Genomic DNA, 15,541 nt, shown 5'->3' with positions numbered 1-15,541 from the left:
TATATATAATATAATCTTTTGCTTGTCAGAGTTCCCTAATTTCTCCCTATGTTTTTCGTGTTTTGTTTTTTTTCCTTCCCCTCAGGGTCTGTGCCTTACACTTCTGCTTCTTGCCATCTTTAAGAAGGCCTTACCAGCTCTTCCAATCTCCATAACCTTTGGGCTAGTTTTTTACTTTGCTACAGATAATTTGGTGCAACCCTTTATGGACCAGCTAGCATTCCATCAATTTTATATCTAGCAGACATGATGCTGGAATGGATATTTGTAGCAAATCTGGGAGGAGGAAAAATGGTTTTCCCTCAGTTCTCAAGCGAGACTGAAGTTAAATACTCAAGATTCCAAGCCTGAATCATTTCAACTTCCTCCGATGGTGGTTTTTGGTTTGCTTTTTTTCCTGAGACAACTGCTGCACTGGGCACCATATGAATTTTCCTGTGTAAAAGTGGCTTCTTCCTGATGGCCAGTCTAAGCCAGGTGCTGTTATATCAGAGGTAATCTGGTATGCATATCTCTGGTAAGGACCGCCTGTGTGAAAATTGCTAATGCTTCCACCAGCAATGTGATCTCTTATCACAGGCTGATTGTTTTCACAGCACTAAGGGTGCTCAGGACTTCCTTGATGTTAACAGAGGAAGCTGACAAATCACATGGAACCTGTCCCTGTAACCGCTTGAAGAGAGCAAGCCCAATCTGGACTTCTTCAGCAGTGATTTTTTGACAGTGGAGTCCCAACTGTGTAACGGGAAAGGACTTCATAGCAATTGGACAAAGGGAGAAAGTACTGTCACTCTAAGAGTGCTCCATGACTTCATAGCCTCTGTGCCTGAGTGTGTTTGGTTTAGTAAATTTAAAAGCTTTTTCTTTGTTTTTTTTTCCACACTGGAACTAGAGCCTCTTCTCGGTTTCAGTACTTCGTATTCTCAAGCATGGAGTGCACCTTCTGTACACCTGCTCCAGTTTATGTAGCTGCTTAGACTTGGACTGAATTCTTTGGCAGTAGAGGATCATAAGGTCCTAATTTGGATCTTACATTCTAAAAGGTTAATAAACTGCATGAAAAAGCAATTTCGGGACTTACTCTTTGTGCTCTTGCAAATCGTTTTGCTAGAACACCGTTTCAAATCCTGCGTTTGAAAATAGTCACTAACAACACAGCACGGACTGCATCACTGGTGGATGTTCCTTCTGTTGGCATTCTTACGAGATAAGTAGGAGTTTGCAGCAATCCCAGATGGAGTTTAGCTTGCCAGATCTAGAGATCAAAGTGCTATTAGGAGCTCTTCTAATGCATCACTGAAATTCTTGCTCATGAAAAATATGGTTCAGAGTTCTGTTGACCTGAGTATTGGTCACTCAGCCATCTAACACCTCAGGCTGGCAAGGATTTTTTTTTGTGCAGTGTCTTTATTGGTGAGGATACTTAAGTTAGGTGAGAGATTGCTTAGTGTCACCAAGGAGCAAAATTTGTGACCCTCTTCACTTTAATTACCTCTCATGAGGAACTGGTGATTGGCAAAATGAAGGACAGTTCAGTATCACTGAAAAGAAGATTGGAGATTTTGAACTTCTTACAAGAAGAAGAATCTATTTGAACATTAAAACTGCTAACCTCTGATTTCTTCTTCATTTGAAAGAACTCATTTATGAATAATTGCTTGGAAATGAGATGGATGAGATGAAGTTGGTTTTGCCATAAATTCTTACTGTGTACAAGTAATGTTTTTTCTTGGGAGCCATGGGGAGTGGATGGGCATTCTATTACACTTGCATCTTGATACTGGAGTCCTTTCCAAGTAGAGCAGCTGTCAAAATCCTGACACTAGCTCCTTTTACCTTTTTTTTCCTGGGGTTTTGTTTCAGTGCCTAATGGATTCAAAGGACTGAAACATCAGAGATGCTCACCAACCATTGCCCAAATAAAGAAAAAAGGCTGTGATATATAAATCTGCTTTAAAACCAAGAAAGGCTTTCTTTGATTGTCCTTGGTAATGTATGTCTTTTGGAGTATGACTTGTTAACTGTAGTGTTAGCATTTACATTTTCATAACGTACATTGTCTTGTGTCATCTAAAGTACTTTTATTCATCTCATTTGTGGGCTGATTCATTGTGGATAGCATTAATTAACTAACTATATCAAAATTGCTTACAGTGACTTTTCAAGTCAAACTTGTTTGTGTTTTCTAGCTTAAATTACTGTTCCATATTTTGTTGCAATGAAGTCTGACTTAAAACAGGTTAATTGGTGAGGGATTTTTGGGATTTTTGTCGTCATTTTTTGGTTGGTTTTTGTGTTTGGATTTTTTTTTAACAAGACTTTGAGTTGTTTATATACCATTGTAACTTGTCCCTTTCCTGAGCATTATATCTAAGAAAATTCCCCCATGTGTTTTATTGGGCATCCCAGCTATAGTTCCATTGTATAGAACAGGTTTGCTAAGAGTTGGCATCACTAGCATTTGTGTATCTGAGCTGGCTCTCAGTTAAGGGTTGTTACTTAAATGCAGAAGCCATCTCTCTTATTTCTTTTTTGGCTTCAATATGTATCAGGGGAGCATTAGCTCCATTAAGACTTGCTTTAGAATCTGTATAAATGTACAAAAGCCTTTTCACATACCTGAATGGGCATTAGATGTACAACCTAAGGAAGAGCTCAGAACCTTCAAACACTAAATTGTCAGTCTTCCACTTCCCAGAGCTGCTTCTGTTACTCTGAAGTTTTAATTTCTGAGCTGGTGTAGCGTTACAGTGATGGAGAAACTGTTTTTCATAGAAACTGTTCAAGTTTGTGTTTGAATCTCAAAATCAGAAGGGAATTTGCTTTTATAGGCAACTATATGTTAAAAGTACACTGCTTATTACCAGGTCTTAAGTACACCTTCAAAAACCAGATGAAATTTTCTAATTTGCCCTCTCAGGCCAAGTCATAGTAGCTTGTATTTCAAATGATATCTTGCATCTAAGGATTATCTCAGAAAGTAGGTCCAAATAAGGTTCAGTTGCCAATAGTTTTTGTTTGCATTTGGGTTGTTACTACACAAGTGTGAAGGTTGTGTCACTTTCTCTCCTTTGTCTTGAAACACTGATCTAATTTGAGGTTGTGATTCACCTTGGTTAGATTGTTGTAACTGAAAGATTTCTCATAAGTAGTCTGCGTTTTTGAGAGAGTTCCCATTATTACTAAATTAGTATGTTAATGACAGCACATTAGACTGTAGCTCTGAAAGATCTATTGTGTAACCCAAAGTAGATTCATCTCTTCTGTGCTCAGGCAGATTGACTGGTAACTGTTGTGTGGCTGTTTCAGTGTTCATACTTTGAAACTGGCTATCACAGTAGCTTTCTCTGCCCATTCAACTTATATCAATAGGTCTTCTTTGACTAAGCTTCAATTCAATATATAAATATGAAAACATAATAACAAATTACATACTTTCCTAAAATCTAGGCACTTCCATTTGTCTCTTTTTTTTTTTTTTCTTTTTTTTTTTTCCCCCCCCGTCTGTTGGGGGATTTAATCCAGGGCAAAGAAAGAGAGATCCCTGGAAGGTGGTCTTACAGCAAAGGCTTAGGATACTGTCGTATCTGTGTATGGCTATTATGGTCACACTCAAATTCAAATGTCATCTGTGTGAGCTGTGTCCTGAAGGTGTAAGCATGTGATACTGCAACACATTCAGGATAGTTCTGGATGGGTAGATGATGACTTCTTTGAGCCAAAAAAATCAAGGGCTGTGCTCCAGTAAAAATGGCTGATCTCAATGTACAAAGCAGACATGGGCTATTTCAGGCATAGGAGACTGGTGCTTCTTGGATATATAGATATATATCTGTACCTATGGAGATATAGATTCATGTACTCTGGACCGGTAGATGACAACTCTTCTGCCATTAGTACAGTCAAGGAGTAAATACGCAGAAGTAAATTTTGGATGGATGGTACTGTTCAACAAAACTTATCAAAATGTTTTATTTAAATAATTACTTTTGACAATGCTGTTGAAACAAGTTTAATAGATTGTGGAACACGTCTGCACTGTGATTGCATCTCAGTGGTAACTTGGTCATTGGAAATGTTGAAACATGAACTAGAATGGAATTCTTCTACACTCAAAGCATTTGCTGTTTTCTTTTTTACAGACACTGGTTTGTACATAACCTGAATTGAATGTGAATGTTTTTTAAACACCTTTCTGGTTCTTGATAAGATACAGTTTTGATAGATTATTGCAAATTTTCCTGTGTTTGTCTAATTATTAAAATAAAAGTTGCATGGATCCTGGTTCATCTTGTCTTTACTACTTTATTTTAAAGCCATCACTTAAAGCTCTTGGAAGCATAAGCACTGTAGTTATTTTTATTCAACATTTAATGAGTAAGATTCCTTTCTTAAGGCATTTAAGTAGCTGCCTTATTTCCTAGCAGAAGAGCTTCAACTGATTTTTGTATAATTACCTTTCTCCTAAAAGCTACTTTTTGTGTTCCTTTAAAGAGTCAGTCAAAACCTGTTTCAAAAGCACCCATAAGGTATAATTAAGGCACGAAAAATGAGATTATACTGAAACACCAACTGGGACAATGAAAATTACCAGGAAAAATACATAGGATGTTCAGAAAGGAAACACTTCATGAACAGTGTTGTGTATTGTTATTTTGGAGTTGATTTCTTACCAATATGATTGAAATGGAGCTTTTTTTTTTTCATTGTTTGGAGAAGTATTCACTGCAAAGTTCAAATTTGTTTGAGTTGACTAACTTCTACTGAAGAGGTTTTTTTTGGGGGTTACCTTTGTCTCTGCATGAAAGACCTAAGTAGAGGTTCATCCTGAGAAGTAGAAAGTAAAGTACAGGTGGTGGGAGGCCTGTGTGGATGAGCAAGGAGCTCCTAACTGAGCCCGAACAGGAAGTGGAGAAGAGGTGGAAGCAGGGGCAGATGACCTAAATGGAGCATGGAGTTGTTTTCTGATCTTGCAGGGATAGTGTTAAGAAAGCCAAGGCCCCTCTGGAATTGCATCTGGCTAGATATGTAAAGGGCAAGAAGAAGGGAGACATTCTACAATTATGGGAAGACATTTTACAGTTATATAATGGCAAAAGGAAGACTTGGGAAAGAAAGGTGCCCCTTCCCCCACCCCTGCTGAATGGGGAAGGGGACCTTGTGACAAATGACTTAGAGAAGGCCGTGGTGCTTATTGCCTTCCTTGCCTCAGTCTTTATTGGTGAGACTGGCTTTTAGAAATCCCTTATCACTGAGACCAGAGGGGAAGTCTGGAACAGGTCGATAATCTTGGTGGAAGAGGTCAGCTTAGGGAGCTTGCAGGCAAACTGGATGTACTTAAGTGTATGAAGCCTGACAGGTTGCATCCATAAGTGCTAAGGGAGCTGGCTGATGTCATTGCAAGGCTGCTCTCAATTGTCTTTGAATGGTCATGACAGTTGGGAGAGCTTCCTGGAAACTGGAAGAGAGCAAATTTAAGTGAAGAAGAATGGGAGAGCTACAGGTCATTCAGCCTTGCCACTGTCCCTGGGAAGCTGACGTGGAAAATCATGCTGGAAAGCACTTCCAAGTACATGAAGGACAAGAGGTTGATTGGTAGTAACTAGCATGGATTTGCGGAGTGAAAATCATGCTTGGCCAACCTCTTTGCCTTCTACAATGAGCTGGATGCCTTGCTCAGTGAGGGAGAGCAGCTGATGTTGTTTACTTAGACTCTTGTAAAGCTTTTCACACCGTTTCCCATAACCTCACCATGGACAAGCAGATGAAGTATAGGTTAGATAAGGGGATAGTGAGATGGGCTGGAAGCTGACCCAGTGTTCAGGCCCAGAGGGTTGTGATCAAGCACAGAGTCCAGTTGGAGGCAAATCAGTGGTGTATCACGGGGCTCAATACTGAGGTCAGTGCTGTTCAACCTATTCATTTGTGATTTGAATGATGAAAAGGTGTGTTCCCTCAGCAAGTTTGCAGATGACACAAAAATTGGAACCAGTGGCTGATAGACCAGATGACTATGCAAAGATTTAGAGGGGCTTCAACAAGCTGGAGAACTGGACAGAAAGCAATCTCATTAAGTTTAACAAGGGAATTACAAAGCCCTCCATCTAGGGAAGAGTAACCTCAGGCATCAGTACCTGCTGGGGTCTGACCAGCTGCAAAGTAGTAGAATTTTATCTTTAGGCTAAATACTCAACTTGGAGATAGAATCTAACACACTAATTATCCCTGTGTTTTCTTACTTCCATTTTTTAACGTAATCTTTTGGGAGTAGGTAAATAAGATTCCTTTATATACAGCATCAGGTCTCATGGAGAATTCAGCTTGGTCCGTAGCAGTTACTACTAGGTATTTTTTAATTACCAAGAAATCTCAATAAAGTTATGTTTAAGGCCACATTCTGGCCTGAAATGTCACAAGTTTGTGGACTCTATAGAGAAAACAATCAGCCTTCATGGGCAGGAGCTAACAGAACTGAGAACTGGGTAAGGAAACAATCATTTGCTCCTTGAGTTTAACAACCTGTATTTGCTTCTCTTCTCTTTAAATCATGATATGCTGCAGAAAGATGATTTCAGCTTGGCATCAAGAGACATTGATGGATAGTACCAATGTAATTGGATTCAATTTGATTTTTCTTTGGTTTGAAATATGCTTTTAATCTAAACTGGCTGGAATAATGAATAGACTTCTGTGTTCATATTAATTTTCTGATTTCAGTAGTGTTAGATAAGGGTTGCCCACTTTGATCTGGGGTAATGCTGCTGTCAGAATTAAGCATTGTACTTCTTGCTGGCTTTGTTGTACAAGTCAGCATGAATGTGCTTGGAGAATGCCTCAGCACAGCTGGATGTTCATCGAGTGTAGCAGCTGCATATTTGGTTGGATCAATGGTTTATTTAACCATCCTCAGCAACAAAATACTAACCACTGATACAATAGCATACTCAAGTGAAGAGTTCATGCTACCATTTAGTTATTGGCACACTTAACACCCCAGCCCGGGCTTCACTGATACTGTTTGGTAATGAATTGTGTAACAAATTCTACTTCCAGTTGTTACTACAAGGGAGGAATTCATTCAGCCTTAGACATGACAGCATACCTGTGGGCATAAAGGGGAACATTTGTAAGGACAAAAATGGCAGCATGGAGCAGATAGAGGTCTGATGAGACCCCACCGTGCAGAAGTGCTGCAAGGGGGCGTCACTGTTTGGGGGCAGTGCCTGTCCTGGCATCTGCAGCTAGCACCCAGCAATAAGCACTTCTAAAGCTGTAATCACAGCCACATGGCAGCACTGTGCCTTTTTTACTGCTTTCTATTCTTAGTGCTCGTAACAAGGGATTAAAGAGCACAATAAAAATATACACTTTAAAAAGTAGACTGTTATAAAATGGTTTCTTTCTGGAGGGCTGTATTTAGTACATGATGAATCCTGTAGGGGAGGCATGTATGCATTTCCAGTCACTGCTAAGGTTTCGAAACTATTTTAAGAACAGCAGAACCTGGCTGTTGTCATAGTAGCAATAAACCTTTTAATCCCACTTCCTCTGGAGATGAAGCTGTTGTGTACATAATCTGCTTAAATATTGTCAAGGCTGTTTATGTGACAAGGAGCTAGGGATACAGTACTGAGAAGATGCTACTTGTTGCCCCCAGAAAATTTAGTATTTTTTGTCTACTTTTTTAGTGTTTGAGATTTGCTGAGACACTGATCTTATGACAAGCTGGTAGGAGAACAGTCATCTGGGGAGCCAGCCTTCATTTATACCAGTGTTTTGGCATTGACAACTTGTCATGATTAAATGAAACTGTTCCTAGGTAGTTCTGGGCAAGGGCTTGCTGATACCGTGGTTCTCCCATAGTTTAAAAGCATCCTTTTTGAGAAGTCCTTTCATCCTCAATGCTTCCATTCCTTACAGTCTCTGAGGCTTCTGAATTAACATTCAGTCATATTTTTATATTGCTGAATAGTGAACACAAAACTTCCTTGAAGTGTTTGGGTAACGCAGACTGATTTGTCTTAAATGTACAACAGGTAGTCAAGAGAAATCCACAGACAACTGACAAGTTCTTCATCTGTGTTTTGCAGATTAGCTTGGTAAGGAGAGTTTTAAATGTCATGTCAAAATAATCATTGTAATAGAATTTGGCATCCTGAACCAAAAATGATGTGTTTGTTCACATGTATCTAGAACTAAAAGAGGCCTTTCTTCTCACCAGATCAAATTTCTCAGTAATTACTGACATCTGCACCACTGCCAGTTTATTTGGTGTAGTCTGGTTACAGGACCGGATTGCATAACCCCAGGTCCTGCAAATAAGCAGTGTGCATCTTTTCTTTTCTTTGAACCAGTATTTCAGTTCACGTGTACTGAACAATAGCAACAGTTTGGGAATTTTTACTTGTTTGCTTTCCTGAAGTCTGCATGTTCTGTCAGGATGGACACTTAGTCTTTAGGAAAAAATCACACTACAGAATAAATGAAAGAATGTTTCTAAGATTATTTATTTGCAAATATATATATATATTTGCTCCTCTGTAAAGATTATGGATAATTGTTTTCTGCTCATTCCCCTCCTTTCCAGCAGCCCTTAATTCAACATGACATGGAAAGATGTATTAGACAAACCATTGACTGTTATGTTGTCATCAGATCTAATTACTCCTCGGGCTGCGTTGCTCGCTGACTTACTGAGACCATCATTTGAATCCTGTGCATTTGATCTGTCCTTGCAGGCTGTGGAGATGCTGGCAGGCCCCAGTCCTTTCTGAGGGACAGGGAAGGTGTTTCGTTCTTCTTTCCCCCTACTTCTCACAGTGTTGACTTCAGGCCTTATGGAGAGGGTGGCCAAGGAGGTTGGTGTGGGGATGAAAGCCTCTTGGACAATCCCCTGTGGTCCCCAGGAGGTGTTCTGTGTATCTCCTCACCAGAAAGCTGGTTAGGTGCCATGGAGGATGTCTTCCCAGCACAACTCCTTGTGTTACTGTCTAGAGGGGCTTCGCAAATTTTCCAGTTTGACACTCTGAACAAAACAGTTTCTTATTTTAGGAAGAGCTTTTGTTTTGAAACATTCTTAACATTTAAAAGTAGTCATTAATATTTTTCACTCTTTGCTTTAATCTGAAGGATTCATCACTGTCCTGCTTTGGAAATTTTTTCACCTCAAATATTAAATAGTTTTATGACATGTGGGACCTGTTTCTTCCTCTTCTTAGATCATAAAAATCCTAGTAAAGGGTTGGAGGGTTTTTTTTTTTAAAGTTTGTATAAGCCACCTCTCACTGCTTGGTATTTTTGTTACCCAGTTGATTTCTTAAGGAGAAATCAACCCAGTTTGGGAATAACTCTGTTAAAGGTACCAATTTTTTTTTTTTTTTTACTGAGCTGTATTATGCTAAATTAATTGTTTTGATCTGGCTGATGAGTAGATGGAGGCAGAATGGAAAAAGGTACCTCTGTATCCATTAATACCTCTCTAGACACCTACACTATTGAGACTATCATTCTTATTTGTGTCAAAAGGATTTTGATCACAATTTTGGTAGGTGTCCTTTTGGTGCAATATTTTAGATTAAAACCTGTAAATCATGTAGTTTTATGTGCAGCTAAACTCAAGTTCTGCCAAATTGCATGAGATATGGCTGATGCTTACAGTAGTGGCAAAAATTAAATCTCATGGTTTAATAGGAGAGCAGATTTTATCAATAGTCTCTAAACTCTGCAGGATGAGATCATCATTACGTCAATGTCTTACACAGTGCTGAGTATTTTGACACTGGAACAATGGTGTTTGTCTTTTATTAGAAACAAATTGAACAGTTGGGGACAAAGGTCTCCCACTCTGGTGCAGGAATGGTCAGTGCCTCCAGGTGCTGCTTGGTCTCTGCGTGGGTTTTTGTGTTGTTTTGGTTTTGTTTTGTTTTTTAAAGTGGTTTTACTATGAATATAGAAATGAGAGCTTTTATACTTCATCTTGTAATGGGTTTGTAAAAAATGCATTTACCCAAGTAGACTTCCTAGATGGTGAAGCACAGAGCTTGCAAATGCCGCACTGGCTGCTAGACACACCACTGGGGAGAAATCAGGGATGAGAGAAAAGGCTGCAAGAAAAAACAGATTGGAGGGCTCTAACACTTTCACTACAGTTAGTGACATACTATATGTCTTTAAAAAAAATTAGTTGTTAAAATAATGGCCATTGTTAGCTGGGGATGATAACCTTAAGCTATCTACTAAGAGACTACAGTGCTGTCTCCCACAACAGTTGTGTGAACGTTGCATTGTACATTTGTGTCTGTGACTGGCAAAACTAGAATTAGATACAGCAATCTAAGTATGCCTGAGAAGATAAGGTATGCGTAGCTTTATTTTGCAGGGTTTGTACCAAGTGGCTTGCTTTTTCAGCCTGAGCAGTTATTTAAAATTCTAGGATAGTGAATTGTCCCTCTTGTGTTGCTGGGAAAACTTCAAAGAGAGAGTGAGGTAGCTTAATGCTTTTTTCCTCAAATGTTCCCAGGGCCCCTGTTAAATACACTAGAAATTGGAATGCCTGTGGTCTGCTTTCAGACAGATACTCAAAGAGTATGATTTTTGTGTCTCCTCCTCAGACTTTTAGAGGTATGAACGTGATGGGGAAACTGCACTTCTGCCTTGTGTGTGCCTCTGGGTGAGAGGAAGGGTTGATTCTCTTTGGCTCAGAGACCTGTGAAGAAGCACAAGTATGTCTCACATGAACTATCCTCAGCTTGGCAGCTTCATACTGTCATTTGCTTCTAGTGCTAAAACCAGCGTAGTTGAGTGTGGTGGTGTAGTTAGATGTTGTAGCTCCCACTCATTGTGGAAAAGCATGAGAAGTTTCACTTCTACCAGTGCCACTTTCTACAATTTTCCTGCCGTCCACAAGAGCAGGAGTGGGTGTTCCCAGTGGTTGCTCCCCTGTTTTGTTCTTAACTAGCTCTGTGTTTCCTTCTTTCATACATCTCAAACCCATATGCATAAAGAATATGCACAAAAGAGCTGATAGATTTGTCAATGGTGTCTCTCAGTGTAGCATGTACCATAGTGAGAAGTTCAACCCCAATTTTTCCTGATTTAAGATGGCTATGAAATAACCTGAGGGGCACCATTTGGCTAAGAGCACAGAAATCACTGATGTTTTCAAAATTACAATTGCACAGTCAGGCCCTTAGTAATTACAGAAATATTCTTCCAGCTGAGCTGTCTTCCCTAGAACATGCAGAGAACCCGGGCATGATTGCAAAACAGTCCTAGAAATATCTTGCCATGTAGTTTTCAATCCTTCATCTTAAACCTGGTTCACAGAGTTCACATTTTTTGACATCAGCATCTTCTCTGAACACTTGTCTAAGTTTCAAACTCTTTCTTGGCCCCTTTATGACAAATGTCCAGAACAAAACATTGCATTTCCCCTCCAGCAGGGTGGAGGGAGAAGCTAGAGATACCACATTCCCTCACAGTGCACTGCCTCTATGTAATACATTCTAGCGGTGCTTTATTATTTTCTCTGCTATGTTGTCACTAATTTTTGTCTTAACATGCTATATCCCCAACACTCCTAAGACTGCTGTTTGCTGTGTGTCCACGTGCACTGAATTCTTGTGGTTTGAATTGTTTTTACCAGGTATGCTGGTTCTGCATTTTTCCCCAGCTGAATTCACTCTTGGTGTTTGTCTTCCTCCAGTTTGTCTGCAACAGTGGAGTCCTGCAGTTACTAAAGGTAAGAAACTACAGTTCAAGTTAGTCTTGTTGCAGCAGGTCTAGTGATTTTTGCATCATTCTCCCACTGCAATCTTCATGAGCACACTTTTAACTCTTACTTCATCAAATACTATTTTAAATCAAACCAAGCGTAGTAACGATTCTCATTTCTCTTTGTAGAAACTCCTCTCATGCTACTCCTTGTTTTCATTTTACATTGTTATTTCAGTAGTGTCTTACCCCGTTTCTGTTGCCAAGATTCTGTCTGTATCCAAGGCACCTTAAATAATTTTGAGTAAGACAGTGAGAGATGATGTATCAATTACTAATATCCAAGTAGATGGCCTCTGTGGCACTCCCTTTGTGCATCATTGTAATTCTGCTTGATTTAAACTGTTTGGGTGCAGCGTGTACAGTTGTAGAGATAGGGAAGATTCCTCACTAATGAAGACCTGCTGTTTTGTAATGCTACAGCATGTTCCAGCCTATTCCAGTGCCATGTGCATCACGTGGGATCTGGGCTGACAGCCAGTGCAAATGTTTCTTCAAGGACTTTAGGACATATTCTAATTATGTTTAGATTCTCCCACTCTCTTTTCATCTGAAGGATGTCACTCTGCTCATTTCAAAGTGAGCTGCAAAGTGCTCCATCTGCCAGGATGAGAGGGGTCTGCTGGTGCACTTGTGTGAGAGGCAGTAGGATAGCTGGCTTTGTGAGCAGCTCTTTAACCTCCAGCTGTGAAAAGTCCCAGGCCATTGAACACTGTCAGGGCTTGGCCAGCATCCAGCAGTGTTTTCATCCAGTGCTGGAGGAGATGTAAAATTTCCTGGAAGAAAGAGCTTCATTTCTCTGAGCCTAGCAGGGAAGAAGGGGCAATGAGTTGTGGGATGAAGCATCTGAAAAAAGCAACATTTTGTGGAGAAAAGTGAAGGAAAAATATATTTGGGGGACCTCTGCACATGAACACATGTATTCTCTCTCAATCTGGTATTTAATGTATGTGATGGCACTACAAGATCCTTTTAAGGGGAACTGGAATTGCAAAACAGCATGCAAGAGTAAAGGCCATTGTGCAATACTGTGCACTGAAATGTAATTCTGTGAGGTGAATACACTGAGGACAGATCTACATCTATGTGCTATGTGGCAAATGAGACTCTGCCTTTCTGTGGGCGTGTGGAACAGTCTGAAGGCTTTTGAAAAGGCGCAGACTCTGTCTGAAGGAAATTTTCCTCATGTGGGGAGGAAGCAGAGAGGCACGCTTTTCTGTCCTTAGTTTGCAAGTTCCCCAAGGGCGAGCCTGCATTCTTGTCTCTGCCATGGTGTGTGCCCCCTGGCCAGACAGTCAGCACTAAACAGCATGGGTTCTTTCTTGGGGAGCCATATGCAATATCACCTCAGACAAATTAATTTCTCAAGGGTGATATTGTTACATCAGATACTTGGCTAATTAATGATTCTTATGGTCTAGGCAAGTGCATTAATTAACTGGATACATAAGAAAGTCTGGGTCAAACTTCAGAAAGTCGGCCAGACTCACGTAATCCCTTGTGGCTGCTGGGATCACCCTGCTGTCTGATGTGACCTGAGTAATCAGGGTGTTGAGACTGGCATGTCTCAGTCCTGATTCTCACAAGTTCAGTTGTGCTCAGCAGCCATTTGACACTGTTGTGAGTGGCAAGTGTGTACAGGAGTAAGTTTTTGTGTGAATTCTGGGACCAGTGTTACTTATGGAGCTAAAGGCAGGGAAGGTAAAGGGTTTAAGATTTCTAGGCTGCATCTCCCTAACAGAACACAAGCCCCCTTCAAGTGGTACATGGCCCAGTAACTGTGGTTGCCACTGATTGTGATAGTCATTGTGAATGCTTTCAATAGAAGATGAGGCTGTTGCAGCATTTGTTGTTGGATAGATCTTCTCCTGGAAAAAAAACAGGAATTTTATATTTTGTTCCTTCCATCTTGCTCAAACATAAGATTAGGAGAGAGGAAGAGAAACTGAGTTAGTTCTCTTTGCCTATGCATGATTTGTATTGCTGTTAAGCTTACTTACCTCAATATATGTAAGAAAGTCAGGCTGTGCTCTTGGGACTGGATGCACAGGACTGGAGTAGGCGTCTGGCTTGAAGAGGTTTCTTTGTACTTTAATGGGTACTGCAAGGGGTTCCCAAGAGAATTCTTCAGATGAAAGCTGTTTTCTGTGGACTCTGTGCACAGAGTCTCATTATTGCTCTGGCTTTTGCTGCACAGCACATATGTTACTGCAGGGCTGTCAGCCCTTCAGTCGATTTCTACAACGCAATAAAAATAAGTAGATTAACCAAGCAAAGAAGATTAGAGACACTTTGGGGAAGGAAAGGGAAGGGAAGAGGATGAGCAGCAGAGTGTATAAAAAGAGAGCACAAGACTGTGATTGCCAGACGTCCTGGTGCATGTTGCACAGGGTGGCTTTCTTTGTCCCTTTCGGGTTTGGGTTGGGCAGACTGAACAGAACTGATCCTGACACCATGTCCAGAGAGAAACTGGAGTCACTGGTCAAGAACATGGAGATCATGCTCTCTGAGGTAGAGCAGCTGAAGATCCACTGCACCAAGCAGACGGAGGAGGTGAACCAGGTGGTACAGGAACTGCGCCGAGAGAACAGGGAGCTGACGGAGAAGTACGAGCTCATCTGTCAGGACCTGAAGGAGGCCAAGGAGGCCATTGCCCAGCTGCAGGACACCAAGTTTGCCTTTGAGGCAAAGGAGCGGCAAGCACAGAAGCTCAACCGGCAGCTGTGAAGCGGCAGGAAAGAGAAGCAAGAGATTTCTTACCCTGATCTAAGAGTAAACAGAAGCCTTTAACAGCTGCAACTGAAAATCCCTGGATTGGTAAAAGCAACCCTTTCCCTTTCTCCTCAGAAAAAACCTGTGTGCTGGAAAAAAGTCATCTCTGTGGAAGCAAGATCTCAGGCGCAGCTGGAATTCTGCCCCAGAAGGGTCCTTTGTTAATGACTAAAGACCTCATTATGCTGGGAGAGAACTCTCATTCCAGAATCCCTTGTCAGAGATCTGAGCCATAAGCATATGGAAACAGCTGCCAGGATTTGGGCATCTTCTCATGCCCCGTAGGGGTTGCACAAGGACAGAGCCTGGGAAAAGAACTGTCACTGCCTTGAGCCACTGGAGAGAGCTGTGCCACGAGAGTCTGCTGAGATGGAGGGAAGGATCATTGTCTTGACAGCCCCTGTTGCTCTGTTTTGTTGCTAACTTTTCTCTGCTGGGCAGCGAGGCTGTAATGCTGTCCTTAGTAGGGTGTCAGCTTCCTTGCTGACTGATGCTGGAAGACATCAGCAAGAGCTTATGTCGTGCCTCATGCTTCCAAGTACTTTCTACCAAGGGCATGTTGGTCCAGAGGATCTTTTAATGCTATTACAGTCGGTGTTGTCCTCCTCCAATTCCAAAGTGAAGTATAAGAACTGGAAAGGTTTCTGTCTTGATTTCCATTTCAGTAGTGTTAAATCCTAATGACTCCATGTTTAGTATGCTAGAGTTAAAACCTCTGCTGAATGTAACACTTTTTTAACCAAAGAGCTATGTTTTGGCACCAGATTTACTTTTCTTTAGCGGAAGTAATGTGTATAAGTGAACCGGGAATTATGAGGGATAAATGTATGTGGGCATGGGGGTGAGAATTGCTTGTCAGAGGTTTTGCTTTCAACTTTTCTCTCTGCTCCTGTATCTCCTAAGCAGCATTTGGCGTAGTCAGTGCCAAGCCCAGCTAAGAGCAGGTGACTTTAGACTCCACAGTGAATAGTGTGAGATCTCTGGGGAGAGTGTGGAA

General features: G+C 40.9%; 1 protein-coding gene and 1 long non-coding RNA gene across 4 annotated transcripts in view; one reads left to right on the top strand and one right to left on the bottom strand.

The window, feature by feature from the left end:
• The window catches only part of PSEN1 (presenilin 1), a 25,550-nt gene extending 21,261 nt beyond the window's left edge, over nt 1–4,289 (top strand). The window contains exon 12 of one of the 3 annotated variants that reach the window (XM_008639492.2): nt 86–4,289. In XM_008639492.2, coding sequence (XP_008637714.1) covers nt 86–241 — 156 coding nt within the window. In that variant the 3' untranslated portion in view covers nt 242–4,289. The remainder of the gene's footprint in view (nt 1–85) is intronic. The other 2 variants (XM_017741806.1, XM_017741805.1) reach the window with 2 other exon arrangements.
• Nucleotides 4,290–8,483: 4,194 nt separating this feature from the next.
• LOC108448523 overlaps nt 8,484–15,541 on the bottom strand; it is an 11,193-nt gene continuing 4,135 nt past the window's right edge. The window contains exons 2-3 of the long non-coding RNA XR_001864419.1: nt 13,773–14,010; nt 8,484–9,025 (exon numbers count right to left, since the gene is read on the bottom strand). This is a non-coding gene — a long non-coding RNA (uncharacterized LOC108448523). The remainder of the gene's footprint in view (nt 9,026–13,772; nt 14,011–15,541) is intronic.

The sequence above is a fragment of the Corvus brachyrhynchos genome, unplaced genomic scaffold (genome assembly GCF_000691975.1).
Source record: "Corvus brachyrhynchos isolate BGI_N302 unplaced genomic scaffold, ASM69197v1 scaffold115, whole genome shotgun sequence".
Lineage (NCBI taxonomy): Eukaryota > Metazoa > Chordata > Aves > Passeriformes > Corvidae > Corvus > Corvus brachyrhynchos.
Note: the sequence above shows the minus strand (reverse complement) of the source record. Positions and strands in the feature narration are given on the sequence as shown.